Source organism: Polypterus senegalus, chromosome 12, assembly GCF_016835505.1.
Source record: "Polypterus senegalus isolate Bchr_013 chromosome 12, ASM1683550v1, whole genome shotgun sequence".
Lineage (NCBI taxonomy): Eukaryota > Metazoa > Chordata > Cladistia > Polypteriformes > Polypteridae > Polypterus > Polypterus senegalus.
The window spans coordinates 164,986,894-165,004,571 of NC_053165.1; the positions used below are offsets into that span (position 1 = coordinate 164,986,894).

The following is a 17,678-nucleotide window of genomic DNA, read 5'->3' on the forward strand; positions in this document are numbered from 1 at the left end:
CAGATGTCATTAATGACATTCTAGCAGACAGAGAGCTGACTACGAGAAATGGCACCTGTAATAAGAATATAAGTTTAATGTCACTGTGCTCTGTACAAAAATATTTTATAAATCCACTCACATGTACAGCTAACACAAGGCCAGATTTAGCACACAGGGGCTCAGCATATAGAACTGCTAGGCAAGCATCAGAAGACAGGAAAGGGACAACTACGAAAATGGGCCTTGTACTATTTCTGTGTGCATGAAATTGAATCCTCTCCCCATCTGTTGGCGTATTCAGTGTTAACACTTGCAGCGCACCTCTGTTGGAATGGATTTGTGCTGCATGCAGTCATAAAGTGCATTGCAGTTTACATTCCAACAGATGGTGCACTGCAAATATTAGCACTGCTGTTGAGAGTCTTATAACAGATGAGGCAACACACAGACATACAGTATAACTTAGTAAAGAAATATTGAAATAGCAAAAATATAGGACATTAAAAAGAATGGTGGAAGGCCTACTGATTTTGTTCAAGTCCATTAAACATGCAGGTGACCTGTGGACTGTAGGGTTAGGCTCAGGCCTGGCAGTCAGCTTTCAGATGTCTTAATGAACTGCCAATGGTGACCTGCAGCCGTTTCTTCTCCACTAGCAGGTTGCTGCATTATAATCAGGGCTGTGCGTTTGTATTATTTCAAGTACTTAACAATAAATGTCCGTTTACCTTCTCTTAGCTTTATTTAATGTCAATGGGGAAATCATTGGTGCAGAGGTCAACATCTGTGCTTGGAATTTGCCGAGTCTGGACGCTGCTAAAGCTCCATATTTGACAAGTAGCAGGGGAACTTCATGTACATCCTGCTGGCTTCATTTGTACTGCACTTGTAATTCCCATCAGCCCCTCCATTATGATGTCCAAAATGAAGAGAAAATGACACCACATGACTTCTTGACAATACTGGCCGCTGTGTGGTAAGTGGTCACTTACCTCAGTGATTCCCGCCTGTGTGCACCGGCATACATGTGGCTCACACTCAGAAAGTGGGGACCACCAAGCTCAGGACGGAGCGAGACGGCCAGAATGTCTGCACGGGGGACATGTTTACAGCAGGGACTTAAACACAGACGTGAATGACAAGAGAGTCAAGTAAAATGTTTAATTCAAATAATAGGAATATATCAAAAACTGTGATTACATTTTACAAAAAGCTTATATATGGCAGCTGATGGGCTGACCCTCCAGAGTCCTCAGCTCTGTGAAAGAAAACAGAGACGTTAAATCGAGAAAACAAAGAGTCAGATGGGGGCTCAAATGGGGGCTTCAACAGGGGCCACTGGCGGCTCTCGTCCATCGGGGATGTAACCATATTACAGCTGGAAATGTGTGACACACAGTAGAAAATAAACCAACTTGAAACGATGACTTTTAAAACCCTAATCATCACCAACCATGGAGTTGGGCAGAGGGTCTGCAGCACCAGGTGACCATAGCTCAGTGCATAAACTGTTCAACCGTAGTGAATAATGAATAGTGAACAATTCTCCCAGGTCACTTTGGTTCATTTTCTCCCCATGTATTGAGTAACCCTGGAATTGAAATTTAATGTCACTTTTATACTCTCAGTTTCATTTGGTGGATTATTTCTTGCGTTTTTTTGTTTTATTTGTTGTTTTTCTGTTTACTGTTGCCAAGGTGGTTGCCACCATGTGAGAACAGGAAGTTACAACACGTGATGTCATCAGGTGTAAAGTTGAGGTGATCCGAGATTCTGGATGTATTCTGTACATCGGATTGTAGGCGCTAAAGTTATGGCTGAACCCCAAACACCAACACAGTTCAATTAAAAAAGATTGAATAAGCAATAGAGGGGAACAATAAAGCTCAACAAAAGAGAACAATAAGAAACTCCTGTGTCCTCTGCGTTTAGCTAAACAGCAGCAACTCCTGGCCTCCCTGTCATTCGTGTTCTTCCTGCTAGCCATCATCACCAGCTGCCTCCCAACTCACTGGACCAAAGGAAGGAAGGTGGTGCTCCAGACTTCCTCCAGGTACCCTGGCACAATCACTTCTGGGGTCTCTAATCCCTCTAATGGCACCAGGTGTTCCTGCAAGTTAACGAACTGCAGAGGTGCACTGGAGAGGGCCGGATTGGCTGAGAAAACCGCATGCTGCCCCCTAGTGGCCTGGGGAATGACATGCTTTTGTCACTACACACAGCCTCTTTTCAAATTTCCAACTGTCATGGTAGTGTCCCCTGGAGATCAACTGGGGTATCGCTACTCAAATGAGTGACTTCAGGCTAAAATTCTAGCATGTTTCTTCACATTCAAACAAGTTGACGCCAGGATTAGGGATGATATCCTCAAAATCAGAGGGGTGTCTACAAGTCAAAGTGTACAGAAAGGGTAGGCAGCTTGGCTAAACACTGATTGGTGGCAAGGGTGGTATGTCAGCCCACTGATTGGTGGCAAGATTGGCCTGTCAGTCCACAGGGCAAGGTGCCTACCCTTTCCACACACTTTGACTTGTCATCACCCTCTGATTATGAGTGTGTCCTTTCTAATTTTACGCATCACCTTGTTTAATTGTGTGAGTCACACCTTTACATCCTTTATCACTTGCCCTTCGGCCCACCGCAAAAAAAGTCACGAGAAACCAACAAATCCAAAGCAAACATCTACACTGACAGTCTCCTCTCCAAACTTCATGATCCATTGCTGAGATCCTCTCACTGGCTCACTATAAGGTAGAAGGAGGAGCCAGCAGCAGTGATGTCAGGATGACACACCTCCTGGGACTCCACCCAAAAGTAAATGGATCTTCAGCACATTTGAAGAGACAGGACATGAGGGTTAAAGGGCAGCAGCCATCCCACCTTAACTTCCACCAGAAGCTAAGCGTGTCTGGGCCCGGCCAGTACTTGAATGGGAGACCAACCAGAAAAGCTTGGGCCCTGCTGGAAGATGCCAGCAGGGGTGCTACCCTGTGGCCTGTGTTTGGATCCCAATGCCCCAGTGCAGTGGCGAGACACAGTGCTGTGAAAACCAACATCGTCCTTTGGATGAGACCCAAAACTGAGGTTCTGACTCTCTGGGGTCATGAAAGATCCGTGGGTAGGGCATCCATCCATCCATTATCCAACCCGCTATATCCTAACTACAGGGTCACGGGGTCTGCTGGAGCCAATCCCAGCCAATACAGAGCACAAGGCAGGAAACAAACAGTCGGCAGGGCGCAGCCCACCACAGGGCTGGGTAGGGTGTTTCCTGTCTAAACTGTCCACCATGACCTGGTCATTCTACCTGCTAATTGTCCCCTGACTTTTATTGGCTTGCTGTCTCACCTCTTCATCATCTAATAGCTAATGTGTGATGAGCTTGCTGGTGCAGGAATGGCTGCTCTCACATCACCCAAATGTTATGCTTGGTGCAGCACACAAATGGCAAAAGGTGGACCTTCAAAATGACCCACAAAGCACAGACCAGAGATCTAACTGGACTATCCCAAAGAAAGGTCTCAGCCCGGGGCACCTGACCCCAGGACATCACAAGGCCTCAGGCTGTCAAAGCTGACATGTTGTGGACTAGTAGTCCTAAAGTACATCAATTCCAATGCAGCTCCTCTAAAAATGCCCACCATCCAACCTGTGCCATCAAGAAGAGCAAACACATACAGTAACTTTATAGAATCAAAGGTTAACTTTGACAAAACAGCTTTGAAACAAAAATGGAGTCGTCTAAAACAGAACAAGCGCCAATCCAGAAATCCAGAGCAAACAGGTCGGGCTGAAATGCCAGTAATTCACAAAACACACAGAAAAGGCAAAAGTGAACAGCCCAACTCCTTAGGACATTCAAAATGGACCCCCAGGAACTGTAGGAGACCCCAGATTCCCAGTACAGGGTGGGGGCGCTCGCCACACCTCTTGGGGAACCACCCACGGACAGAACACAGGCAGCCTAATGACTAGATCAAAACAAAGAATAATGCACACAATCGACAAAAGCAACATTAACTTAAATACATGGCAGACACTCAAGAAGACTGTGAACCCGGCCAGGGACATGACATCAAATGCAAAGGAGAGGGAGGAGCGTGAAACTCCTGCTGGAAAGAAACATGTCCCACCAGAATCTTTTAAAGAGGATTTATTAACACAGATTGCAAAACAGCAAAATAATCACAAGGAGGACTCAAGTAAACCACCAAGCGCATTCACAATGGACTGCCAGGCACTACACTACGCACCAAGGTTTAGAGGGATGGGGCGGTCCTTCAGTGGTGATGGACTGGTGGCCCCCTCTTGAGGAACCACCCACACAATACAAGAAACATCGGAGGACAGATTCTCTCCCACAGAAGCTGAATAGAATGAGATAAACAGATATGCTCTTAAATAAAACCCCTGTGTGTGTCCAGGGGTCAGGGTGTCCGTGTGTGTGTGTCGTCTGGTGAAGTGCGCATGCGTGGGCCACGGCACCGCTGGACGCATACACACTGGAAGCTGGGCACACAGTGAATGGCCTAGCCGTGCCGCACATGATAAGCAAATAAAGGACATCATTGCTGGGAGAGTGCTGATTGGGTAGTCGCGCCACGCACATAAAATCGTTGCTGCGGAGACAAGACATACAGTAATCAGCGCACACCAGCATGGATTCAAATACTTGTTGCGGAGCCAACGCTACTCGCTGGGGACGCATACAGGCACGCATTATCAGCTGCACGCCACACATTACATCAGTTGCTGGTGAGACTCTGCTGATTGCCCACTGTTGTGACAGAAAATTAAAGGCATATTATGGACTGTTCCTACTAATGTTTATGCACTACTGTTCTAGCATTCATTGTTGTAATGGGCTTAATGTCTAGTAGTCTAATAAAGCATGAGCTGAGTAATATGTAAAATAACAGAAAAGAACACAAAGGAGCTCCTGGCTTGAGCAGAACATCCGTGGGCTGACGTGGCTCTCCACTGTCTGTGTAAAGCACTTTTGTGAAGGCTAAGCATGTGCTCTCCTCTTTGTTAGAATTAGTCAATTATTAAGAAGTGCATTCTTAAGATTATTCAGCAGAAATTAATCTGCATTTTTCGTTAAATAAAAGCAAAGCGCCTCATGTTTTTGCAGAGTAAACAAATATAAGAGACTAACTAACTAACTAAATCACACAGAAATTTGAAAATTTACAATTCAGAAGAACAAAAATACCAAAAATCAAAACAAGAAAATAAGGTGGGTTTGCTGAGACCTGCGCTTCGTCAGTCACTTGTGCCATCACGCTAGTGATATCACGAATCGCCACCTCCTGTTGTCATGTGGTAGCAACGTGCATAGCAACCCCAAGCCATGCAGCTGACAGCACCCATAAAATGGCGGTCGCGTCGAGATAAAAAATAAGAAACATAAACAAATGATATTACAACCGACAGGACATAAAGGGTTGCAAAACAGAATTCACAGTTTTTAGAAATGAAACAATCAAAAAGTAAACATTGATGACAGTGGGTGTTCAGATCTTTGATCTTTCCACGTCGTTTACATCTCCGCTGCCCTCTCTCTCCTCGCCTCTTGGTTTCATGCCATTGCAGCTCAATCAGAGACGGAAAGTCATAATGAACTGGGAGGCCACTTGTCTGTCCAGAGCTGGATAAGCAAGAAGAGAAAGAGATGAGAAAACCAAATAATTAAAATAACGTGCTGACTTCGACTTAATGCTCACCATTGTTGAGGTCCGTGTTGTCGCTAGCTTATCAGATCAAATAAGAAATGGATGAAGCAGAATTAGAGCGTGTGTGATGCGTGAGTTCTCCTAATTTGCAAACCCAATCGCCATTGACTTCCATCTGAAAATAATTTGTGTTCCTGAGTCCCCACACACACACTGACCGCCATTTTCATATCCTCTGCATGAAGATGGTCGCTTCAGAGAGTCGTTATCCGTTTGTGACTCGGTAATGCAGCTCTTACCGCCGCCATTCGTTAGACTCGTGTTCTCTGAAGGTTCAGGGCTTTTCTGAACTTCCTCGCTTACGATCTTAGATTGTGAAATTCAAGTTCTAGTCGAGTCCCTGGCTAATTCTGTGCCAGTCACTGAGTTTTGACACACAGAGATTGCGATTCAGAGGTGTGTTTTGAACAAAGTTCCCGTGACTCCATTTTCTCTTTTCCCTCAAGTGGTGCCACTTTGTGGTTCATAGAGGTCATGACCCTGAGCTCAGTAATCCGAGGCCTGGCTCGAGCAGCCATGTTTAATCCCAGGTTCTCAGATGAGCCTTCATTTCCACTCTGCTGTTTCTGATTTTTCCGTCACCAGATGGATACTCGTTCCTTCATAAGTCTAGAGATTCTGGTCGAGGAGGAGGCCTTGGAATAATTCATTGTAACAAAATGCAAATCACTCCTAAAAATTTAGGCAACTTTACATCCTTTGAGGCATTCATTTTAAATATTAAAACAGATTCCAACACAATTATAGTGCTAGTCTACAGACCACCAGGGCCATATTCATTGTTCATGACTGAATTTAGCAACCTTCTGTCTGATTTGGCTATAAATTATGATCACGTAGTTCTGATGGGGATTTTAATGTACACATTGATGTGGAAACTGACACTTTTAGCAAATGTTTTACTTATTTGTTAAATTCAGTAGGATTTTGTCAGATTGTCAAAGGTCCAACTCATAATCATAACCATACATTAGATTTAATTATAACTTACAAAGTTGAAATTCAAAATTTAAATATTACTCCATTAAATGTAGTTATTTCCGATCACTTCTTAATTACATTTGATTTAGTTCTGCCCATGCCAGCACTCGCAGATTAAAACAAAGACAGTGCGACATCTAGATTGTAATTCTGCTTCAAAATTTATAGATACCTTGAGTAAGTCGAGTGTAATTGTGGAAAACCATTTAGATCAGTTAACATCAAATGTAAACGTGGAAAACAATTTAGATCAGCTAACATCACATTATAATGTGACCTTGAGAGATGCTCTGGACACAGTGGCTCCCCTAAAACAAAAGTGATCAAAGCACATAGAAACTCTCCCTGGTTTAATGAAAATACTCGAGCTCTTAAATTAGAGTGTCGAAAACTGGAGCGCAGATGGAGAACAACAAAGCTACATGTCTTTCAAATTGCATGGACAGAGAGTGTTAATAAATATAAAAAGCCCTCTTTAAAGCTCGCTCAGAATACTATTCTACATTAATAGATAGCAATAATAAAAATCCTAGGGTACTTTTAGAGCAGTGGCTAAATTAACAAATGGGAATTCAGATCTACAGTGCAAAATACCAACAGATATTAGCAGTACAGACTTTATGAACTTCTTCAATGAGAAAATTAAAAATATAAGATCCCAGATCTCAGCATCACAGTACAAACCAAATACTAGCTTAGCAGACCCTGTCACATTGCATTCAGCACTTTAATAATTTTAATCCTGTAACTCACCAGGAAGTCTTAACTTTAATTACTAAAATGAAGCCCACTACTTGTTCCCTAGATCCGGTGCCAACAAAACTAGTAAAAGTGCAATGGATGTTCTTGCAGCCCTATTCTAACCATTATCAATAGTTCATTACTGCATGGCACGTACCTGATGCACTAAAAGTGTCAGTCATTAAACCTTTACTTAAAAAGTCAGACCTAGACCCACACATACTAAATAACTATAGGCCTATTTCAAATTTACCATTTCTCTAAAATACTCGAGAAAGTAGTCACCAGTCAGCTTCAGTCACACCTTACGTGTTACAATTTATTTGAGAAATTCCAGTCTGGCTTTCGACTGGTCATAGTACAGAAACGCACTAACACGGGTTGTAAATGACATTCTGATATCCTCTGATGAAGGAAATTCCACTGTAATTATGTTGTTGGACTTAAGTGCAGCATTTGACACCATTGACCATTCTATTTTACTGCACAGGCTAGAAAACGATGTTGGGCTTACAGGCCCCGTGCTCGCTTGGTTCAGTTCTTATTTATCAAATCGATTCCAGTATGTACAGAAATGTGCAGACAGTACTCCATCATTATACACAGAAGTTCAATATGGTGTCCGCAGGGCTCAGTACTGGGACCTTTACTGTTTTCACTTTACATGCTTCCACTGGGATCTCTCATTAGGAAACATAATGTTAATTTTCACTGTATGCAGATGACACCCAGTTATACCTTTCATTTAAATCAAATGAAGTTTCTCCGATGTTGTCTTTAATTATTTGTGTTAGTGAATTAAAGGAATGGATGAATGAGAACTACTTGTCTTTAAATACAGATAAAACAGAGATGTTAATTGTTGGAGGGAATGACGCTGATCACAGCAATATTTTGTCGCCATTTAACTCAGTTGGAATCCCAATTAATTTTACTGAATCAGCCCGCAATCTAGGAGTTATCTTTGACTCTAGCATGTCATTTAAAGCATATTACAAAGTCGTCCAAAACATGTTTTTCCATCTTAAAAATGTTAGGAAATTAAGGCGCTTTCTAAATAAACAGGATTGTGAGAAATTAATTCATGCATTTATCTCTAGTAGGATTGACTACTGCAATGCGGTGTTCACTGGCTGTTCAAACTGTTCTCTATACAGCCTCCAGTTAATCCAAAATGCGCTGCAAGAATTATTACAAGAACAAGAAAATATGAACACATAACCCAGTTCTTAAATCTTTACACTGGCTCCCAGTTAAGTTTAGGGCAGATTTCAAAATCCTCCTTTTAACATATAAAGCATTAAATGGCCAAGGTCCGCTTACTTGTCTGAACTTATCATGACTTACAAACCTGAGCACATTAAGATCTCAAGATGCCGGTCTGCTTAGGATTCCAAGGATTAATAAAATAACAGTGGGAGGTCGAGCTTTTAGTTACAGGGCCCCTAAACTGTGGAATGGTCTTCCTGCTTCCATAAGAGATGCCCTTCAGTCTCAGCCTTTAAATCCCGGCTGAAGACTCACTACTTCAGTTTAGCATATCCTGACTAGAGCTGCTGATTAACTGTACATACTGCATCTCTGTTGTTAGTCATTAGCACTATAACATAAGTAACATGATAATTATATTTGAATACTAACCCTCACCTATTCTGTTTCTTTTCTCGGTACCCAAATGTGGCATTGGTGCCACGCCCACCTGCCAAGTTGTTTGCCTGCCTATGGTAAAGTCATCCCTGATGGAGGATCACAGGAATCATGGGAAAGAGGGTCCTTTCATCGGAGCAACGTTTCAGCCGTGGCATGGCCAAATGGGGAGGCAGCTAGATGGATGAGGTCTCCAGGACTCTAAAAATATCCAAACCTAATTATGTCATATCATCTACTGTTAAACCGTACTTCTAAAATTTTATTATTATGCTGTCTTAAGGAATTGTTCTGTTCTGTGTATTGTATTGTATTGACCCCCTACTTTTGACACCCACTGCACGCCCAACCTACCTGGAAAGGGGTCTCTCTTTGAACTGCCTTTCCCGAGGTTTCTTCCATTTTTCCCTACAAGGTTTTATTGGGAGTTTTTCCTTGTCTTCTCAGAGAGTCAAGGCTGGGGGCTGTCAAAGGCAGGGCCTGTTAAAGCCCATTGCGGCACTTCCTGTGTGATTTTGGGCTATACAAAAATAAACTGTATTGTATTGTATTGTATTTTTCCGTTAACCGGTCCTTGTTTTTGCCTTGTTGACCGTGAATTCTTGATTGTGTTTTGCTTTTGACGAATGAACCTTTTATTTGTGCTCCCAGTTCCTGATCCACTGCTCTCAGTTCTGATTCCTGACATTTTTGATTACATTTCCAGTTTGTTTGATGTGTTAGGATGGACTTTCATTTCCAACCTTGGGTTTTGACTCTGCATGTCTCCCAGACCTTCAGAGCTCCTCCGTGCCAGACTGTGCTTCTTGCATACTTGGGAATTTGTTTTCATTTCTGGCCACCTTCATTTGCATCCCATTGCCTAGGTAGCTTTTCCGTTGCTAGGTGTGTTCCCGAGGTCGTGATCCACAGGTAATTGCAGTAACGGGGTTAAAGGTCACGCATTCACCTGGTTCTCATCTGAACTGCGACTAACAAACGTTTAAGCAGGCGAACTATTGAGAAGGTTTGAAATGGTAACTGGGAGAAGAGCCGTAGTCAAAACTAAAACAAATAATGACCGGAATCGAAGTCAAATGCATCATGACCAAGGCTAAAACGTGACACAAAAATCAAAAGCTAAAACAAACCTGACATCTTTATGGCCAGCTTAGTGGTCTCAGATCTGAGCCATTCTATCTCTGGCTTGGTTTGCATGCTCTTTGGTCTCCATTTTGGTTTGCTCTACCATACTGCCGGACCTTAGTGACAGAAGGAGCAATTGTTCCTCATTAGTGATGAGTGATCCCTGCTAAATTTGTTCTATCTTGAGTTTGGTGAAAAAGCACAAAGGTTTGGGAATTTTGGTGAAATGAATGTAGTAGTAGATTCAATGGAGAAGAAGAAACTGAGCTAGTTTAGAGTGGATCAGCATGGTACGGTGGGTGGTCTTTAAAGTGTCCCTGAGGGCTACACTGGGCCGGAAATGTGATCTGAGCTGGGAGGCAACATTGCTAACCACTGTGCCAGCACAACACTGTGAGCCCTCCCTCTGTCTCCCTCAGCGGGTACCAAGCTCCTACCACCATGACTAACGGACACCCACAGAGCATGTGATGTTCAAGGGATCAGCGCCATTAGTCCGGGGGCTGTCCCTGTCATTATTCAACCACGGGCTCTGTAGTGAGGATATTGACAGGCTTAATCCAGCACAGAAGACACAGCGTAGCATGAGTCAGGTGCAGTGCATAGTGCAAATCCAGCTGGAGTACCAGTGACATCACACACGCGTGCCTACACCGTAAATCATTTACACATGCACAAAGCAGATGGGCGTCATCGTAAACTGTGATATGGAGTACCCTTACAGTGAGCACGCATGAAAGTTCTACATAAGTGTGACGCAAATCAGGCAGGCCGTGTATATTGGTAGTGACAGCACAGGCTGCTACAGCTCTGTGATATCACACTTGCCTCACAGACCATCGTGGGCGCCAGGAAAAAGAGTTTGCCTAATCCAGCAGCACAGTGACTTTTCAGAGAAAAATTTGGCAAATGAGGTCTTGGGCGAATGTGGCAAATCTGCTGTGAAAATACTTATTCTCATCCATTAACTGAGAATCACCATAAGCTCAGGTCAAAGGTCATCACTGGCATCCCCAACCTAGGCACGCATGGGCCCGACGGTCAGTGTGGCCAGCAGTCATCTAAGGAGTTAAAGAGGACTCGATCAGCCAGGCCACTAGCAGGAATGAAAATGAACTTTCACTGCTGCTCTCTGACCAAGTCACGGGCCACGAGGTATGGCCCAGGTTAGTCATAGAGGTCCAATAATAACCTTGGTAAGAACTTACTGTTACTGCATAGTCCACAGCAGCCAGGAAATGAGCAGCACAGCAACAGCAGCAGCCAGGGCACCTGGAGGGGCATCAGAGGAGACCATAAGTGGAGCAGCTAACAGCGCTCTTCAACTACCACTAGTTAAGGACATTTGAACTTCAGATTTATATTCAATTCATCCTCCTGTCACTAAACACGCACCTCTTTGGCTGGCTGTAGTGTTGGGAGCTAAAAGAAAAGAAAGCAGTTAAATATTAGTAGTGGCCGACCCTCCCTTTAATATCAGTGCCACAGAAAATACAAGTGGTCTGAAATAGACAGACAGACAGACAGACACAAAAGGCACTAGATAGATAGATAGATAGATAGATAGATAGATAGATAGATAGATAGATAGATAGATAGATAGATAGATAGATAGATAGATAGATAGATAGATAGATAGATTCCTCTTCCTTAGCTGGCTGTCCTGCCAATCTGTGCAGTCATTGGAGAAGGGCCTCAGTAATGGAGGTGATCACAACTCCAACGGTCAGTGTGTTTGAGCTCCAGAGAACCTGTGTGAAGACAGGAGCAACTTCCAGGAGGTCAGTTACCACTGCATCACTCCACTAATCTGACCAGACTGAAGGCGCTCCTCAGTAAAAGACCCATGGAAGCCCACTTGGAGTTTGCACAAAGGCATTTAAAGGATTCTCAGGCCGCTTGTCAACTGTCCATACCATTCCAAAGGTGAAGCCTGGTGGTGGCAGCAGTATCATACAGTGAGGCTGCTTTTCAGTGACAGGGACCAGGAGATTCAGCAGGGCTGAGGGAAAGAAGAAGACAGCAGTAGAGAGAAGGCCTAGAGCAGAGCACCCTGGACCTCAGACTGGCCCCAAGCTTCACCTTCCAACAGGGCCAAACAAAGACAACACAGGAGTGGCTTAGGGACAACTCTGGGAGTGTCCTTGAGTGGTCCAGCCAGTGCTTAATCAAACATCGGTGGAGGGTCCTGAAAGTCTCTATCTAACCTGACAGAGCCTGAGAAGATCTGTAGAGAAGGACGGCCGAATTCTTGCAGGAATGTCCGACTTTCAATGTATCCTTCCCCAGATCTTTGCCTCAGCATAATTCTTCTGTCTCGAGGCTCTGTAGGGACTTCCTTGGACTTCATGACTTGGTTTCTTCTCCACTGTGGGACCTACTATAGACAGGTGGGTGCCTTTCCTAATCACGTCCAGTCAGCTGAATTGACCAAAGGTGGACACCAAACATCTCAGTGATGATCAATGGGATATTTCAGTTGTTTACTTTGAATACATTTGTAAACATTTCTCAGATCCTCGTTCTGCTTCCTCATTTTCTGGTGCTGAGTGTTGCTTGATGACAGGAAAAAATGAACTGAAAGAATTTTATCCCAAGGCTGCAAAAGCTGAGAAGGTGAAGGAAGTGAAGGAGTCTGGAGACTTTCTGAAGGCGCTGTGTGTGGGCAGAGAGAGGAAGAGGAGGATGTTTCTCATGTCGACTCCATGCTGCCATGTGGTTAGTGCCCTGCTCGTGTTGCTTGTGTTGTAGTCACCGTGGTGCCCACTGTGTTTGAATGAATCCTAACATGAACGAGTGAGCGACTTTACCGTTAGTGCTAACGTTTAAAACGGCGAGTGTTTGTTGTGAAAGTAAGGCGGTGAGCAGCTACAGCTATGGAGATGACTCAACGGCATGACGTCTTCAGTTCAGCAGGGCAGCCATCACAGCTGGGTGCACTTAGGCGTGTGATTAGGATGTCAGGCTCTTCCATTGTGACACGTGCCTCTTAACAGCCCGCCTCTTTATCTGAGATGCCCGCCGATGAGCCATATGGGGCAGTCCCGTCAGATTTAGGCAGGCGCCTGCCTCTCAGTCTCTTTCAGTTTAATGGTGAACCTTCTCATTTACTGACCTCCTGCCTCTCACTTGATTCTCACGATGGCCTCATGGCAGGTCCACCTGTCAGTTCTGACTTTGGCCATCATGCTGTCCACCCTCAAGCTCCATAGCTGACATGGAGTGGGAGCTGAATTAATGTGAGACCACCTGTCTGATACCAAACTCGGGGCGGGCGTAACCTGGAAGGAAGGATTGCATTTTGAGATGTTGTATGCTGAAGAGCTTGACATTAAAACTCAATCTTCCTAACTTATGAACTTGGTGACCAGCAGCTGCAGCGACTAAAGGAGAAAATGCAGAACACCAGAGAAACGTGTCTGGAAAGGCAGGCAGACGTCTCAGGCGCACCTCAAGGACCAGCACAATTTGATGCACAGCAAATCTGAGGAGGACGTTCAAGTATCGATGCTGCAGGCTTTTGACTGATTGATTGATTGATTGATCATACTTTATTTGTCCTCAAAGGGGAATTTAATATTTCAGGTGTAATTCTAACTTTCAGGTAATAGTCACGTCACATTTGCTGAGTTTTCAGTCGTAGCGAGTCAGCCTGGCAATGCCAGTCATGTTAGTCTGATGTGCCCACCGACTCCCTCTGACCACTCTGTGACTCGACCCTCTAGCAGGCTGGACTTTGTGTTTAGTCATAGGGGTGGCTCTGTATGCGTGAGACGTGGCCGCTGTCCTCTAGTGGACAATCCTCAGTTTTACACGCCGCTTATATTAAGTTTTAATGTTTGCCCGAATGAACCCCAAAGAATTGAATTTACAGGACCCTTCAAAGTCATTTCGTCACAGAGGCACTTCACGTTGGGGCATCTGTCTCTCTGCGCGTCTTTCTGTATTGCAGCAGTAACTTACATCGTGAAGGCAGCCATTTCAATTCATATATAACCTGAGAACAGAAAAGAAGTTACAGACGAGAAGTGGATTTAATTAGTTCGATCCTGGGAAAGGAAAATGTAAAGCGAGCAAAGATTTAGAGCAAAGTCATTCATCAGAAGATCAGCGTGTGCAATGTCACATGGTCTGGGGGACCAGGAGGGACAACAACATAAGGCAGCAATGACACAGGAAGTGACATCAAAGATCAAGACCCATGTGACCATTTCATCCACACATCAGGGAATGTAACTTAACACTCCATCAAAATGGCGCCCAGGAGAACATGAACTCCTGACGGATCTCAGTAAGCTTCTCTCAGACTACGTCCATCCAGGCTTTGCCATCTGTTTTATTTTCTAGTTCTTTCTATCTGGTTATTAATATTATATGTTAATAAATACCACGTACATCTTGAGTGAGTCAAGTAAACATTAGGGCACCTGGTGTGGGAGGGCCGTCGCCTTCTGGGGGTCTCAAGGCTGAGAGGTCACACCTCAACCTGAAGAGCAAGTACGATAGAATGTATGACACTGTCCCTCTAACCAAAGTGACTTAACTTTCAGGTCTCGGGGGACCCGTATATCTGTTAGTGCTGGTGACAGTATGTAAGGCACAAACAGTGACAGGCATCTGACATCCATTGGGTGCTTATGTGAAGGGGGTCTGGCAATTGGCATCACCTGAGAATTGTCTGGACAGGATCTGTGTGAGTGTGTGTGTGTGGGTGTTAATTGTAGGGTGCGGGAGTAGACCAATGTGGTGACATACCTGGTGACACTCGCAGACTCATGGGCACTAATCCTGAAGTGTATTGCTTAGTGATGATGAATGAGGGATGCGGGTGTTTTGGTCCTCCCATGCAGAAGAAAGGCTCGTCTGTCTGATGTCTCACCTGAACTCGCTGTACCTGTTCACCCTTCACACAGGACCCTCTTCATCAGGCAGCACGCTATTGGCTGTCAGAAAAGGGTGCGAGCACGACTGCTGGAACCTCGAGACGCGGTCGCCTAATTTCAGGTGCTCGCTGATTTTTCAGGCATTAAAACGAGCAGATCAGCAACAGTAGTGGACAAGCCTGATGTACCCAGTGACTAGCAGTCTCGTAACGTGACATTGGCTTGAGATGGTGAGTTAGGTGACATATTTCTAGTCACTGATTATGACACTGAGTGGTGTTTGCTGATTAGCAGGTAATTGGAAGCCTTTCACTGGACTCTGCACATGTGACACTAGAGACCCCACTTGCCAGCGATATGGCACCAGTAGACTCAGTGTGCACTCAATAGTGACCGGCTGCCAGTCTACTAGATGGACTTTGACTGTCAGCACCCAATTCCTAACAATAAAAATCTCAACTCAGACTAAAACGACGCTGACGTTCAGTGGAGACAGCCAGGGTCAGGGCACATCACCGTCACCCTCGAGCGCCTGCTCGTCTTTACTGACCGCTCGGATTGAGTTTCTGTGTAGATGGACCCATGTGCCTCCTTCATGTTTCATCCTGTGCTCCAGCCACCATTCCTGGGGTGACCGGCAGCTTCAGGTGTAAAGTTTAACTTTCTAATTTGTAAAAGACCCCAAATGCCACATCCGCAGACAGGAAAAGCAATCAGTGCAGACATTTGTCAGCTCACTCACTCAACTAAACCCGCACATCTCTAAGGAGAAGGTGGTCAGTGAGAAGGCCTGGCCGGCTGTTAGGTAAGCGTGCAGGGTGGCCAAGCGGAGCAGAAGTGTGCCGGCCTGCGCCTCAGACCTCCATCTGCTGTCCTGAACACAAACGCTTTTTAACTTCTGCCCACCGGTGCTGGCCATGGTGGCAACTTGAGAAGCACAGTTCTCATCACAGCTGGCATCCCGTCCAGAATTATTTCTACTCAGGGACGCCAAGGCTGGCACCGCAGCTGTACACTGGACACCTGCCTGGAAATGTTGGGGCAGAGCCTGGGAGTTGATTATGGCGGCTCATCTCTGACACTTTGTGCAAGCTGTGAAGAAAGCCACCCGGGGTCTCTGTTTCCTGCCAGTATGAAAGTGTTCTGTGGTCTGCCTTTGTGCCAAGATTTGGGAAATCCCACGTATGCCACCCTCGACTCAGCTGAATGGTCCACCCAGTGGTGGGGACTTTTACTGAAGTCACCGTTTAGTGGTCTGCTTCCCACGACGTACTTTTACGTGCTTACCTCTGACTGACCCCTCATCTGCACTGACTGCTTCTTCCCTTTTCACTTGTGGGAGCGAAATGTTCTTTTAGTGCCTTTTTGTTAACAAACATCCCACTCATTCTTAGATTTTCTCTGCACGGATCTTCAAAATTAGACTCTGTTACATGCCAGGAAAGTGAGGTGGCACAGTGGTTAGTGCACCTGCCTTGTAGTCTGAGCATCATGGGATGTGTGGCAGCTGCCTGTGTGGAGTTGGCATGTTCTCCTTCAGCTTTGGTGACTTTAAACTGCCCAGTGTGCCCCTGAGGGTACTCAGTGATGGACTGGCACCCTTCACTGGATTAAGTGGCTCTGTCTTTATGATGCCCGCTTAAACTCAATAAAGGAAATGTACATATGGCAGCCTGCCCTCTGCTCCAAATCTCCATAAACAGACAGATAAATGAAAAGACCCCTCTGATGACTACAAGCCCCTACCTTTGGAGTTTATAAGACATTTCTAGGCTGTGTACACCACTCTCTGGCACCGTAACTTGTCTCAATAAGTACCTCACCACCAAACCTGAAAAATCTGTTTATGCGTTTATAACAAACCCAACGTACTTCTCAAAAATGCATAAAATGTAAATTAAAAGTAAATTATGAGGGACAAGAAAAGAGCTATGATTAGTGCAGATTTACATGTTTGAGTGGCGGCTGACTGGGGGGGTTAGGTGTTTGAGTGGCAGATGGCTTAGTTAAAGGTTACAGTGGTAACTGGCTGGGTGGAGTCAGATGTTAGGGAAGCAGCTGGCTTGTTTGAGTGGCAGACGACTGGGCGGGTTAGACAGGTTGATAGGGTCATTACTGTCATGTGTGTGCAGAGTACAATGATGTTCTAACATGAACGTGCCAAGTGACATGCAGCTGTGATGACGTCTGTGGCAGCTTTTGAAGCTGTGTGAGCTTTTACAGAAATGGCCTGGTGGGTGTATGGCGCTCTGCTGCTTGGCCACGTGCTGTTCCAGGTGGGGTTACATGCCAGTGGGATTGGCTCGGCTCTTCCCCCTTCACATCCTATGAGTCATTAGGCAGCCCGAGCAGACAGCCAAGTGTGGTCAACGAGAACAAAAGGGAAACAGAAACAGAAACATGCGAATGCAGAGACAGGATCAAGATGGTGCCATTGCAGGGTGCAGGCAGGGGGCCGGGTTTCAACCCAAGACTAGCGAGCACAAAGCGCTTGAGGGACAGGGACGCGTCTGCTGAGTGATCAGGGAGCAGGAGTGTCCCACCACACCAAGTGAGATCCCACTTTAAAGCCGTGTGGTGGCAG

General features: G+C 45.1%; 1 protein-coding gene across 2 annotated transcripts in view; it reads right to left on the reverse strand.

Moving 5' to 3' along the window:
- Positions 1 to 4,789: 4,789 nt before the first annotated feature.
- LOC120540145 overlaps positions 4,790 to 17,678 on the reverse strand; it is a 34,532-nt gene continuing 21,643 nt past the window's right edge. Inside the window, exons 6-8 of one of the 2 annotated variants that reach the window (XM_039770658.1) lie at positions 11,607 to 11,633; positions 11,420 to 11,483; positions 4,790 to 5,632 (exon numbers count right to left, since the gene is read on the reverse strand). In XM_039770658.1, the coding sequence (XP_039626592.1) occupies positions 11,422 to 11,483; positions 11,607 to 11,633 (89 nt within the window). In that variant the 3' untranslated portion in view covers positions 4,790 to 5,632; positions 11,420 to 11,421. Of the gene's footprint in view, positions 5,633 to 11,393; positions 11,484 to 11,606; positions 11,634 to 17,678 lie in introns of those variants that run through there. The other variant, XM_039770657.1, reaches the window with a different exon arrangement.